We start from the raw sequence: 15,135 nt of genomic DNA, 5'->3' as shown, positions 1-15,135 counted from the left end.
GTGTAAGTCAACTACCCTGGCCAGCAAGATCTCCGGATCTGTCCCCCATTGAGCATGTTTGGGACTGGATGAAGTGTCGTCTCACGCGGTCTGCACGTCCAGCACGAACGCTGGTCCAACTGAGGCGCCAGGTGGAAATGGCATGGCAAGCCGTTCCACAGGACTACATCCAGCATCTCTACGATCGTCTCCATGGGAGAATAGCAGCCTGCATTGCTGCGAAAGGTGGATACATACTGTACTAGTGCCGACATTGTGCATGCTCTGTTGCCTGTGTCTATGTGCCTGTGGTTCTGTCAGTGTGATCATGTGATGTATCTGACCCCAGGAATGTGTCAATAAAGTTTCCCCTTCCTGGGACAATGAATTCACGGTGTTCTTATTTCAATTTCCAGGAGTGTATTTTACATCCCTGTAAGTTACCATATTTAAAAAAAGGAATAAATGAAACATTACAACGGTAACAATCGATAAAATATAAACGTTCTGTAGCTGCTAACTTCCTTTTAGTACGAAAGACAGAATTTTGGTCTACATGTATACTCTATGGTAAATGATTCTTCTTTAAAAATGATTTATTACCTACTTCGGCATGAGGCAGAAATAGATAATAAAACTAATTTAAAAAGCGGTCACTGTTAGTCCCTAAGGCAGTCTCTGTGGGTCTTCTTGGTTTAAATTTGATGTTTTGTAAGTAGTGTAGCTTTCATGACAATCGCATGCTAGAAAATAGACCCAAGCCTGTTTGTTGTCTATAAAAAAGAACATCTCAATTACTGGTGCCACGAGAGCCCGAAAGCATCGCGGAGACACCGCACTGTCTTCTGAACACGGAGGCCATGCATTAATCCGGTACCTTTGTGAACGAATATTCTCACAAATTAAAAAAATAAATTGGGTAATTAATGGTCTCTGTTTCAGACATGACTGTAATACTCTCTTTATGCATAAGTAGCATCAGAACATTTCATAACGAGGAAATTAATTCCTGGGAATGAAATAAGTAAGACTCGAGGCAGAATTTATTTTACGATTTTTTTTATTTCTTTCGTTATTGTGAAGCTTGTACATTTTGTTACAATAACGTTTGGAAAAAATTCTCTTCGCTGATATGTGATGGACGTTATGTGCCATGGTGTAATGTCTGCAGTCGGCTTTTATGACGAAAAGTTCAAATCAGTGACTCCGTGAATCTGCGGAAAAACCAAACACACCTGCATTAGTAAGAAGCATGAATACTATTGGTATGAATCAGATGACTTGACACTGAAATCTTTAAAATTAATATGCAAACATGGAGAAACGGTGGAAAGTTGAAATTACTGTTCAGCTGCTAAAACATATAAGACCATGACATCGAAGAAAACAAACGCTCTATTGAAATATTATGGCAAAGAGAAAAGTTCTCGAACTGTCGGAGAGATAGAAGTCTTAAAAAAGTACAAATTGGTATAACTGTTAGGATCAAAAGCCATACACGATGACCAGTACTGTTTGAACAAGGTGATGCAGCTGCGGCAATAATGTGCATATATTTCACCACTGCCCGCAAATTAATATGCCAGCCGAAACTGGTTTTATATGTAAAATTATGGCGAGTTTGACAGACTACAATAATAAAATTAAAAATAAATGAGTATCGTCCGTAGCTGTTCCTATATATGTTTTGTCTAAAACCTAATCGGTGTGTTGGAAAAGGGACCATTTCCCAGAAAGTAAATTTTACAGGAGACACAAAAAAACCGATTTCACAACAGGTTTAAGCATTGTGTCGTAGAATTGCTCTACAGCAGTTGGCCTCAGAGTGAAACAATATACACCAATACAACTATAGTCATTGTCAGTAATCCAGTTGAATGTACTAGAGATGATTCTTTTTCGAATTATTACTTACTTTGTTAATATTAGATTGGTACAAATAATAACGTAAGACAGGTGACAGTTTCACCTGGGGGCAATTTTCTTTTCACGGATTTTCAAATTACATGTATTTTCTGTCTTTCGTTTAATGGTGAAAATGATATACAGTGGTGCTATAATATTCATTGTTTAATATTGCGTGTCACTATACAGGATGTCTGTTAATAAATGCGTAACTGAACTCTATGGTGTCATGTTTCTCTTGAAAAGGATCCAGAGAAAAACGTTTGATGAGAAAGGTGGGTGCCACCTCTATGGAATTTTGACGGAAAGAAAATACGAACCGAACATATAAACAATGTTTTAATCTGTTTAAAATTAATTCAAGAAATTTTGTTGGTTGGTTGATTTGGGGAAGGGGACCAAACAACGAGGTCATCGGTCCCACCAAAAATCTTGTGCTCCGTTTTGTTACTGTGGGTTCATTGAATCTAATCAAAATCGAAGCACTTAATGGAAGCTGGGGACTCTCTGCTGTGGTGACGAAGAAAGATCAACGGACAGCATTTCCTGGAACACAAAATAGATTCTGCTGGCTACACTGAGAAGGGTGGTGCAATAATTTGCCGAAACTATGTAATCTGCTGGACCAACTGTATGAAAAAGTCACTGAGAAGACGTCACAAGTGGAGAAGAACATAATATTGTTTCGTTAGAATAGATTGACGTGCCCACAACTGTGTTTAATCAACAGTAACATTGAGATAATGAGGAAGAAATGGCAGTCATGAGTTTTACGTAAATTCCAGATACACGCATCAACAACTGCACTCCTGACTTTTGGAGTAATTACATTGTCTTTTAAGACGAATACATCGTAGAATAAATGAAACTTACCTGAAACATACACTTCCACTGCGAAGCGTAGAATTATTCTCGTTGCCCTAACACACCTTAATTAATATACTGTTAATAATGAGAGCGTTATCCTGATTAATGCAGTTTCCCAACTTGTTCAAGCAATACTGGTAGTGTATGACTCTTAAATATACTAGCTGTACCAAAATTTTAAGGTTTTGAGAAACTGATGGTTTTAAGAAAAAATTAGGCCACTCTTGCATAACTTACCCCGGCTTTGTTCTCAAACTGATGGCTTCACTGTACCTTGGGCAGCTTCACAACAGACGTTTGGTTCTGGTGCTGGTGTGTTGTAGCTTCACATTTTGTGATTTCTTTCATATGTTCGCTTCCGTGTGCTTAGTAAATCTTTGTAACAATTGTTTAGTAATAAATCGTTTCGTACAATGTACCAATGAACGCAAGAACAATCTCCCAGTCTCGATCCCAGGAAATCCCTGGCTTTGTGCTGCGAAACTGATTCTCAGGTCTGTTAACAGTGACGCAACAGCTGTATCATTAGACTCCCCCTATCGTGAAAGCTCGAACAGGTTCGCAGCACAATTTGGGGGGGATTGTGCGTCAAAAGTTAGGTCTTCTTCTGAGTAGCTGTTGACGAAATGATGTACTACTAGCATTTCTTCTTCTTGCTATCGCTTAGCTATATCTTCTCCTGTTTTCTGAGGCAGATACCAGTCGCACTTGGAGTTGTTGTACGTAGACTCTACGAAAGAATCAGTCAACAAGGCCATTAATCGTTAGCTTTTGTTTTCAAGTAGAACACCAATAGTGTTAACAACAATATCGACGGCAGCAATACGCCCATAGAGATAAGGAAAATGGAATCAAGTTCATAGAATTCTTTGGGATTGGTAACCACAAAAATATTTTCGTTTTTAATTTTCGTGAAAGCGTGAGGCGACTGTGCAGAGGTCTCTGCTCTGTGCTTTATAGGAACTTCTGTAGTAAGGTCTAAGAGACTTTTTGTAGCTGTATCGATTTTTTGTTCTACGAGTAATTCTGTAACTGAATTTTTGGAGTCGATGTGATTTCCTGTAACCGTTCCCAAGTATGTCACAACTGTACTGACTTTTTGGTCTTCGACATGTAACTGTGTGAGAGAATTTTTGGAGTCGATCTCTGGCCCCGCAACCGTTTCAGAGGGCGTCACTCCCGTACTGACTTTTTGGTCTTCGATATGTAATTGCGTAACTGAATTTTGGAAGTCGATCTCTGGCCTTGTGTCCGTCTCAGTAGATGTCACGTGTTGCGGTGAATTGTTCGAGGTATCAGAAGGCGACTGAGCGCTGGAAAGTTTGGCTGTTCCAGAGAACGCCTGCGAGTCATCACAGACGACCACCAGTGACGTATAAGATCGAGCGAGTCTCCGCATGACGCCCCGGCAGTCGAGGCCGGGGTTGTCACTCAGGTGGAGGACCTTGAGAGCTGGCAGTCCTCGCAGGTCGTCGACATCGACGTCTGCGATGCTGCAGCGGTCGGCATCCACAGTCTCAATGGAATCGCTGACCAGCGCGGGCAGTCGACGGAGACCAGTGTTGCCAGACAGATCGACACGGCGCAGATGGCGGTTGCACTCGAAGCTGGAGGCGTCCACCTGATGAAGTCTGGAACAAACAGATGAGACCTCGACTACCGCTCCCTCTCGACGCCTAGGAGGAATTTTTCTAATATATGAGAAATTAAAACTATGAAAAATCTCAGCTATTATATAGCTTCTAACCAGATAATCAACAATGCAGCACTTGATACGTGAACAAGAGAAATGGTGTGACTAAGATTGTTATTTTACGATTAAAATAAGCTGCTGGCAGTTGAAATTGCAGCACCGTTACCGACGACTGTGCCGCTAAAGTGGAGTTATTGAACGCAGTTTTCCGAAATTCCTTCACTAGGGAAGACGAATGGAATATTCCAGAATTTGAAACACAAACAGCTGCTAGCATGAGTTTCTTAGAAGTAGATACCTTAGGGGTTGCGAAGCAACTCAAATCGCTTGATACAGGCAAGTCTTCAGGTCCAGATTGTATACAGATTAGGTTCCTTTCAGATTACGCTGATACAATAGCTCCCTACTTAGCAATCATATACAACCGCTCGCTCACCGATAGATCTGTACCTACAGATTAGAAAATTGCGCAGGTCGCACCAGTGTTTAAGAAGGGTAGTAGGAGTAATCCATCGAATTACAGACCTATATCATTGACGTCGGTATGCAGTAGGGTTTTGGAGCATATATTGTATTCAAACATTATGAATCACCTCGAAGGGAACGATCTATTGATACGTAATCATCATGGTTTCAGAAAACCTCGGTCTTGTGCAACGCAGCTAGCTCTTTATTCGCACGAAGTAATGGCCGCTATTGACAGGGGATCTCAAGTTGATTCAGTATTTGTAGTTTTCCGGAAAGCTTTTGACACCCTTCCTCACAAGCGACTTCTAATCAAGCTGCGGGCCTATGGGGTATCGTCTCAGTTGTGCGACTGGATTTGTGATTTTCTGTCAGGAAGGTCGCAGTTCGTAGTAATAGACGGCAAATCATCGAGTAAAACTGAAGTGATATCAGATGTTCCCCAGGGAAGCGTCCTGGGACCTCTGCTGTTCCTGATCTATATAAATGACCTGGGTGACAATCTGAGCAATTCTCTTAGGTTGTTCGCAGATGATGCTGTAATTTACCGTCTAGTAAGGTCATCCGAAGACCAGTATCAGTTGTAAAGCTATTCAGAAAAGATTGCTGTATGGTGTGGCAGGTGGCAGTTGACGCTAAATAACGAAAAGTGTGAGGTGATCCACATGAGTTCCAAAAGAAATCCGTTGGAATTCGATTACTCGATAAATAGTTCAATTCTCAAGGCTGTGTCAATTCAACTAAGTACTTGGGTGTTAAAATTACGAACAACTTCAGTTGGAAAGACCACATAGATAATAGTGTGGGGAAGGCGAACCAAAGGTTGCGTTTCATTGGCAGGACACTTAGAAGATGCAACAAGTCCACTAAAGAGACAGCTTACACTACACCCGTTCGTCTTCTGTTAGAATATTGCTGCGCGGTGTGGGATCCTTACCAGGTGGGATTGACGGAGGACATCGAAAGGGTGCAAAAAAGGGCAGCTCGTTTTGTATTATCACGTAATATAGGAGAGAGCGTGGCAGATATGATAGGCGAGTTGGGATAGAAGTCATTAAAGCAAAGACGGTTTTCGTCGCGGCGAGATCTATTTACGAAATTTCAGTCACCAACTTTCTCTTCCGAATGCGAAAATATTTTGTCGATCCCAACCTACATAGGTAGGAATGATCATCAAAATAAAATAAGAGAAAACAGAGCTCGAACAGAAAGGTTTAGGTGTTCGTTTTTCCCGCGCGCTGTTCGGGAGTGGAATGGTAGAGAGATAGTATGATTGTGGTTCGGTGACCCCTCTGCCAAGCAATTTAATGTGAATTGCAGAGTAATCATGTAGATGTAGATGTAGATGAAGACCGTCAATGTGGCATCCAACCCACGTCTAATTGACACAGAGTCTACTGCATGCTTGGAATTCAATTAATTAACATTTCAGTGCACAATGTGGGAGTAGTAATACCATCTCCGAGGGTCGTTCAACAAGTAATGCAACACATTTATTAAAAATGCGAAATTTATTGTGGGCCATTGCGAAATACTCCGGCTTCAGCCCCTATAGTTTCATGAAGTTCCCATAGGTGGCGGCGCTATATGTAGCCTTCAAAATGGCGTCCGTAATGGAGGTACGATCCACGCAGATACCCCCCCATTGATTTCTTTTGGCGGAAAACCAGAGCATGGGAGATACGCACTTGCAGAATGTCTACGGAGACCTGTCTGTGAACAAAAAGCACGGTGAGTCGTTGGGCGAGGCGTCTGACATCGTGGCAATATGGTCTCGCAGACCTGTCCAATCTCACGCGTATCAGCCGGAGGAGCACGGCTGTGCCTCCTGCAGTATTGCATGTGCGGGTACGCTAGTTCGATGTGGTCGACAGGTCGTAATCAAACACATCGCTGCGCAAGCGGACATCTCCGTTGGCAGTGCTGACACACTCGTTCGCCGCTTGGGATACTCAAAGCCCGCATAACAGAAGAACACAAAGGTCAACGAAAGACCATCTCAGCTGAATTCTTATGCGTTACGAGGGTGATCGTTTCAATTTTTTGTCGAACATCCTCACAGGCGATGAAATATGGGTTCATCACTTCGTACCGAAAACAAAACGGCAATCGACTCAGTGGCGCCACATTGCCTCTCCTCTGAAGAAAAAGTTCAATGCCGCACCCTTAACCGGTGAAGTTAAGGCTACGGTCTTCTGGGACTCTGAAGGACTTATCCCGTATGAAGTCCTCCTTCATGGTACAACGATCAAGTGTACTGTCCTATCCTCAGGAAATTGTTGAAACGACTTCAGCGCGTTCGTCACCAGGGAATGTTATTCATCCACCATATAGCCTGGATTTCGCATCTTCCGATTTCCACCTGTTTGGCCCAATGAATAATAAACTATGTCGGAAGCAGTGCGAGGATGATGGGGAATTTATTAATGGGGAAGTTTTTGATGCAGCCAGACGTTCCCTCTGACATCGGCCGTTAGTGTGGTACCACGAGGGAGTATAGGCCTCCCCACTATGGTGGCATAAGGGTGTCACACTCAATGGAAATTGTAGCCGAAAGACTGGGGAATAACATGGTGTATTGGAATTCTGAATAAAATCAACTTGCTTACAGAAAAAAAATTTGCACTTCCTCTTGTATATATATATATATATATATATATATATATATATATATATATATATATATATATATATATATATATATGTGTGTGTGTGTGTGTGTGTGTGTGTGTATGCCTGGGATCCCCCAGACCCCTGCATCGATTTCAATCAAATTTAGCACAGAAACGACATGCGTAACGAGTAGTGGCGCTATAATAGCTCCAGAAGCAGTGGAGGCATGGAAAAAAACCGTGTTTTCCCATCCCCCCCTGCCGGCCGAAGTGGCCGTGCGGTTAAAGGCGCTGCAGTCTGGAACCGCAAGACCGCTACGGTCGCAGGTTCGAATCCTGCCTCGGGCATGGATGTTTGTGATGTCCTTAGGTTAGTTAGGTTTAACTAGTTCTAAGTTCTAGGGGACTAATGACCTCAGCAGTTGAGTCCCATAGTGCTCAGAGCCATTTGAACCATTTGAACCATCCCCTGGCGCATAGGCTACCATGCACACCAGGCATGCGTGGGTATGGTATTGGACAGCCACACCAACCTGTTTTGCTGAGAACCCTACATGTCAATAGCAAGAAACGGTTTTCCAGTCCTGCGTGATAGGCATTTTGTGTTGGAGTAATATCGGCCTTCTCTATCAATCTGCTTTGCATGGCAGTCTGCATGTCAAAGGCAAATATATACAGCCCATGCTACATGGAAGGCATGCTGTGCTTTACTGAACTGTATTTCAGGGGCTAGCATGCTAATGAGCATGGCTAGGGACAGTGGAATGTGGAATAAATCGTTTCAGAAAGACCATAATTGACGCCATGTTGGGTGAAATGCCAGCATGGTAACCACAGCTGCGGCTTCCACTGACATGATGGTAGAGAGAGATGAGCCAGCAGTGGTGCAACCGATATTGAAAACAGGAGTGGCACCTTATCATCTTTTCAGAAGTCGCAGTTTGCATATAGCATCACGATCAAGGCACTTGGTCTACGGAGGCCCTGAGGAGAATGATCTTTGCCAGACTGCGTTCGTCAGCGTCATACGTGCCAAATAGTTGTTGTTTGGAGTACCACTGAGCACAAAACACGGATACTTTGGGTTCGCTTATCTGGTACTTGTCATAGCGGCTGCAACGTTCCTGTCATGTTAAAGCTGATACCTGTGCCCTTTCTTCGAGGTGTCTGTGACGTCATCTTTGAATAAGGTAATACAAGAATACACACCGCTGATGACATGCTGACCTGTCACCTACAGCGGTCAGTGTGACTGTCATGCGAAGGGCCCAGCTCCGCTTCCCAGTCGAGTCGAAGATTTCATTCGCTCTAAGTGTCGTCCTCATCATTGTTTTATCATCATCGACGCGCAAGTCGCCGAAGTGGTGTCAAATAAAAAGACTAGCCGTAGGCGACCGTAAATGCTATACAACCATCTCATTCCATTTGCGCTGATCTACCTCGGTACAGAGAGTGTTCTGTCGCTTCTCAGGCCAGCTCGTTCTCCAGATCTCTCACCAGTGGAATACATCTGGTTGTGGCACGCCACCGTGTCGCATATGCCATCAACTAGACAATCGTCGGAGACGTGTTTGGAGGCAACCCGGTCAGGCTGAACGCCTTAGACACATTGTCTAGCGAGTGCAGCGAAGTGGAGGTTCCCTGTTGTTTTGGGGCCGGCTGTTGTGGCCGATCGGTTTTAGGCACTGCAGTCTGGAACCGCGCCACCGCTACAGTCGCAGGTTTGAATCCTGCCTCGGGCATGGATGTGCGCGATGTCCTTAGGTTAGTTAGGTTTAAGTAGTTCTACGTTCTAGGGGACTGATGACCTCTGATGTTGTCCCATAGTGCTCAGAGCCATTTGAACCATTTTTGTTGCTTTGGGGTGGCATTATGTGGGGCCGAACGGCCTTGCCGCAGTGGGTACACCGGTCCCCGTGAGATCACAGAAGTTAAGCGCTGTCGGGAGTGGTCGGCACTTGGATGGGTGACCATCCAGGCCGCCATGCGCTGTTGCCATTTTTCGGGGTGCACTCAGCCTCGTGATGCGAATTGAGGAGGTACTCGACCGAATAGTAGCGGCTTCGAATACCATCATAACGACCGGGAGAGCGGTGTGCTGACCCCACGCCCCTCCTTTCCTCATCCTCCACTGAGGATGACACGGCGGTCGGATGGTCCCGGTAGACAACTCGTGGTCTGAAGACGGAGTGGTTATTATGTGGGGCTGACGTACGCCGCTGAAAATGGAAGGGGCCGTAACGGCTGTAGGGTAAGTGAATACCATGCTCAGACTGATAGTGCAACCATATTGGCAGCATACTGGCGAGGCATTCTTCTTCGTGGACGACAGTTCGCAACCCCATCGTGCACATCTTGTGAGTGACTTCCTTCAGGATAACGAAGTCGCTCGACTAGAGTGGGCAGCATGTTCTCCAGACGTGAACGCTGTCGAACATAGATTGGATAGGGCTGTTTACGGACGACGTGACCCAGCATCCACTCTGAGGGATCTACGCCGAAACGCCGTTGAGGAATGGGAAAATCTGGATCAACAGTTCTTTGAACTTGTGGATAGTATACCACGAAGAATACAGGCATGCATGCATACATACAAGAGGACGTGCTACTGGGTATCAGAGGAGCCGGTGTGTACTGCAATGTGGACCACCATCTCTGAATGTTTTGCTGTATGGTGGAACAACATACAATGGAGGGGCCATAGACACGGGTTCCCAGGTAGATGCCGTGTTTCTTGACGTCCGCAAGGCGTTCGATACGGCTCCCCACAGTCGTTTAATGAACAAGGTAAGAGCATATGGACTGTTAGACCAATTGTGTGATTGGATTGAAGAGTTCCTAATATAGCAGGTCAGCAACTGGAAGCAGTCAATTCCATAAATTATCTGGGAGTACGCATTAGGAGTGATTTAAAATGGAATGATCATACAAAGTTGATCATCGGTAAAGCAGATGTCAGACTGAGTGGAAGAATCCTAAGGAAATGCAATCCGAAAACAAAGGAAGTAGGTTACAGTACGCATGTTCGCCCACTGCTTGAATACTGCTCAGCAGTGTGGGATCCGTACCAGATAGGGTTGATAGAAGAGATAGAGAAGATCCAACGGAGAGCAGCGCGCTTCGTTACAGGATCATTTAGTAATCGCGAAAGCGTTACGGAGATGATACATAAACTCCAGTGGAAGACCGTGCAGGAGAGACGCTCAGTAGCTCGGTACAGGCTTTTGTTAAAGTTTCGAGAACATACCTTCACCGAAGAGTCAAGCAGTATATTGCTCCCTCCTACGTATATCTCGCGAAGAGACCATGAGGATAAAATCAGAGAGATTAGAGCCCACACAGAAGCATACCGACAATCGTTCTTTCCACGAACGATACGAGACTGGAATAGAAGGGAGAACCGATAGAGGTACTCAAGGTACCCTCCGCCACACACCGTCAGGTGGCTTGCGGAGTATGGATGTAGATGTAGATGCATGGTTTTCATGAGCAATGAGAAGGGCGGAAATGCTGTTTATGCTGATCTCTGTTCCGGTTTGTATACATCTTCCGGATATCTCGGAACCGAGATGGTGCAAAACTTTTTTGATGCGGGTATTATTTGTTTCCGTTCAGCCATAAGAATGCTGATCTCATTCAGTGCCCCAGCTGGCGCGCCCACCTGTTGTTGCTCAAGTCGAGGAGGGTGAGAGCTGTGAGCGAGCAGAGTGCGGCTGCCGCGACGCTGGTGAGGGCGCCGTCCGTGACGGAGAGCAGCCGGAGGCGCCGCAGCTGTCGGCCGCTGAAGGCGTCGCCGCGGAGGACCCGGATGCCCGTCCCGGAGAGCTGCAGCGTCTGCAGCGTCGCAGGCAGCAGGCGCGGGGGCGCCGTCACGCGGGGGCCGTAGCAGGCGAGCGCGACGTCTGCGTAATGGGCGGAGACCCAGCGGCAGGGGGGCGAGGCCGCCAGGGAGCCGCCGGCAGCGACCAGCAGCGCCAGCAGGAGGGGGACGAACCGCGACCGGAAGTACTGTGCAGCAGACAGCGAGTGTCGGTGCGCGCCACTTTAGGAGCGAGGGTGCCAAAGTGGGTCACCATTTGCTCTAGGTTTCCTGTATTTGCGGACGTGACTCCACCAGTGGTCGGTCACATGCAATGGTCCACGAACACACGAATCACTCCAGAATGAGATTTTCAGTCTGCAGCGGAGTGTGCGCTGATATAAAATTTCCTGGCAGATTAAAACTGTGTGCCGGACCGAGACTCGAACTCGCGACCTTTGTCTTTCGCGAGCAAGTACTCTACCAACTGAGTTACCCGAGCACGACTCACGCCCCGCTCTCACAGCTTTACTTCTGCCAGTACCTCGTCTCCTACCTTTAAAACTTTACAGAAGCTCTCCTGCGAACCTAGGCAAAGGTCACGAGTTCGAGTCTCGGCCCGGTACACAGTTTTAATCTGCCAGGAAATTTCACACGAGTCACTCGATTGCGAAAAGCCGATCTCGAAAGAGTCTTCACAGAAAGTAGTAGTCTGTGGCGGCTGGTGACCGCGTGCTAATTTGCCACAGCACTCTGTAAATGTCATCCAGAAAATTTCCCATATAGCATTTGACGTTCATTTAGACCCCACGCCCATCATAGTGATACCAAACGCGTTTCATAACAACTGACTGTAAAACTGTGAATCCAGTCTCATCCTTAAACAATGTGAAAACTACATCTGTCCCCTGCAAGTAACATTCGTTGCTGGCACCATCCTAGTTTGTCCAAAAACTCTGAAACAAAAGCGTTCGACAAATACACCAGGTTCTCAGTTGCCACGAGACCTGTCGACACCTCTCTTCATCACAAGTCCCCACACCTACACCTACACCTACGTCCAATTGTTGGAGACATCACGAAATTCATGATCGGTGGAAGTATTCTTACATTCCAAAGACCACACAACGTCCAACAAATCTCATTGCTGCCCATTCCGCATTTCATTCATAGCCTCGAGCCGTCTGTCCCTGTATTGTTCACACCCCTTTTCAACGAACACAGCCATTTCTTCTGAAACCTGTTCTGAGCTGAATCACTGACGTTATACCACAATGCCACCATTACAGCGTCCTCCACACAAGTACCTTCTCCCAGACAATATTTAAAATATATTTATGCATACTCTGTCCAAATACAATACGTTAATCCATAATGATACATTTCGTCGAGCTTATCATACAATCTGAACTTATCCACATGTACAAAACTTAGCTGATAATCCAATTCCCACAGCTTATGAAGGAGATGCTATTGGCGACCAGATGAGCCACCAGGCAGGACCACAACGACTGTTCGGTATGCCCACTAAAAGCCTCAACCTTACTCATTTCTTCCAAATTTAAAACTTCCATAGTTTATTCTATGCAAATCTTAATGACGGAGTTAGTATACGAATACCACCCAAGATGATGTAATACCGCTCGTGCTGCATGCTCATCCTGGTAGCGATCCACAGCTCAAAAAAATATTACTCCCATAGTAATTACAAGGATTACTAAAAATTCACAGATAATTAAATAGGAAACCATTTCCTAATGTCTAACTTCTCTGACGATAGTCGTTATGTTGGTTGTTTCTTGGAACAACTCTTGACATGCCGCAATGTCCTACACCCCAACTGCACATATCTGTCTGCATCCACCCAAAATGTTTCACGAGCTCTACTACTCACACTTGAGTCGCTCCGATATCACGTTCCTTTCTACGAACTCGTAACAGACACATTTTTATTCCAGTTGCGATCACAGAAGTGCACAGCGAATTACTAAAAGCAGTATGTCAAATAGATGTTTCATAAAACATACAATACTGCTACTTGTCACCAGTTATTACTTGTTGTACCTGAGAGGATGTTCTCATTTATCTACAGAATTCATTACCTCCCTCTACGATGTGGTCTTCCACGCAGGGTCCTACCCTAAGCCATGAAGTCACTCCCATACCACTGTTCATTACACCCGGAAAACCTCCTGGTGATAGTTCCCACACCAACGTAGCAGCATAACACTGCCTCCCCACCTTTACAACATCCATCCCCACACCCAAAAAATCCGTCGAAATGACACAGTAATGGCAGAATTCACACCCATGGCTCTAACAAAACTCTAAGAAAAGACGATAATACAGAATGTATGAACTACCAGATAATTTAAACTCAACCAACAGTGCACCGAACTCACACCTTCGTTTCCCGTCAGAACTCGAAATTTCAGTCTTTAAAGTGATGAATTATTCCAATTTTCTGTTCTTATAGTTTTCCGAAATACAGGCACACACACACACACACACACACCTCAGCCCTCCCTCAGACTTCTTGACACCCCAGGCTCTTGATGAGAGTTAACATAACGCGTTAATTGCTTCCATGGACCTGCCTCCGTGAGGCACAGAGGGCTGTTGTGCATTGGCTAATGAGAACTTCCTCTAATGCTTGTAATGAGTTGGAGAACAATTCAGTCGTGTTCGGATGGTGCCTGGATTCAAATCTCTGTCCGGCCATCTCCATACCGATTTCCAGTGATTTCTTTAAATCGTTTTGACAAATACTTAGATATTTCCTAGTCTATTACTTCCCTTATCTTTACGTAAAAGATATAGTACTATAGAGGTAAAACACAAATCTGCCTGTTTACATATCGAGTGATCACGATGTGAACAATTCTTTACGCAAAGCAAAACTACTTATAATGAAAGTTAAATATTCGTTTTCTTTGAAATCTGTCCTCTCTAACAGTACACAAATCATATGAAGATACTTTGAAAACTCTAAAATGGGATATCCTGACATCTGGTATTCAGGAATCAGCCAGATCGAAGGATCAGTTAATTTGCTGTATATGTTTCTGACTGATTTCATGAAGCTTGGTTCACGAATACTACGCTGTAACATGTCAGCGACAAGATCAGACGAAACGGGCCACACACTGAGGGTAAGAAAGGAAACAAACCGTATCGTTTTAAAGGAACTATCACACCATTAGATTGATTTAAGAAAACTACGAAGGCAAATCTGTGTGAACCGAATTTAATTTCATCCCACTCCTCTGGATTGTACAAGAGAAAGTAATAACGAAAGCTGGTGTTTAATACCCTGCTGACAACAAGGGTCATCTAAGACGGACAAAAAGCTCGGATTTTGAGAGAACGGGAGGTGAAACAAGTCGCCATCAGTGTCTTTCAACGTACTGTCAGAAAATTGCTTAATCGTTCTACTAAGGAACTTTCCGTTAATGTAAAACAGTTTTAATCTACATGGTTAAGAAAAGCAAGTTGGTTGACCTCTTTACATGTTTAGGAATCAAAAGAAAATAAGCAAGAATGAAGTTGGATACTTACCATTTGGAGGTAGTTTTCTAATGTGTGAAGCTACAACACACCAACTCTAAGCACCAGAACCAAATGTAACGTGACCTTACTTTTGATTTGTCTTATATAGGAAGAAAGCCGATAAGTGCTGATAAATACTGATAAAATCCTGCTCAGCGACGTTGAGGGGGACGTCTTGGTGGGGCTTATCTCCAAGAGTCAGATTAATGGCCTCCACACGACCAGTATTACGATTTTGTGACTGTTGCTTCACTTCGAAGACTGAT

At 44.6% G+C, this 15,135-nt stretch overlaps 1 protein-coding gene across 1 annotated transcript; it reads right to left on the bottom strand.

The window, feature by feature from the left end:
- Positions 1 to 1,021: 1,021 nt before the first annotated feature.
- On the bottom strand, positions 1,022 to 14,957 carry LOC126228017 (uncharacterized). The gene is made up of 4 exons (XM_049942264.1): positions 14,879 to 14,957; positions 11,183 to 11,529; positions 2,989 to 4,382; positions 1,022 to 1,193 (listed from the first exon to the last, which is right to left on the bottom strand). The coding sequence occupies exons 1-3, from the start codon at positions 14,879 to 14,881 to the stop codon at positions 3,509 to 3,511; spliced, it is 1,224 nt and encodes a 407-aa protein (XP_049798221.1). The 5' UTR covers positions 14,882 to 14,957; the 3' UTR covers positions 1,022 to 1,193; positions 2,989 to 3,508.
- Between the last annotated feature and the right edge of the window lie 178 nt (positions 14,958 to 15,135).

This window comes from Schistocerca nitens, unplaced genomic scaffold (assembly GCF_023898315.1).
Source record: "Schistocerca nitens isolate TAMUIC-IGC-003100 unplaced genomic scaffold, iqSchNite1.1 HiC_scaffold_351, whole genome shotgun sequence".
Taxonomy (NCBI): Eukaryota; Metazoa; Arthropoda; class Insecta; order Orthoptera; family Acrididae; genus Schistocerca; species Schistocerca nitens.
This window is presented reverse-complemented; position numbering and strand designations above follow the sequence as displayed.

What these genes read in the sequence shown, in the direction of transcription:
- LOC126228017 (XM_049942264.1), bottom strand. An exon ending in CTCGACTTGAGCAACAACAG is followed by an intron (nt 4,383 to 11,182) that starts GTGGGCGCGCCA and finishes TGTTTGTTCCAG; the next exon opens with ACTTCATCAGGTGGACGCCT.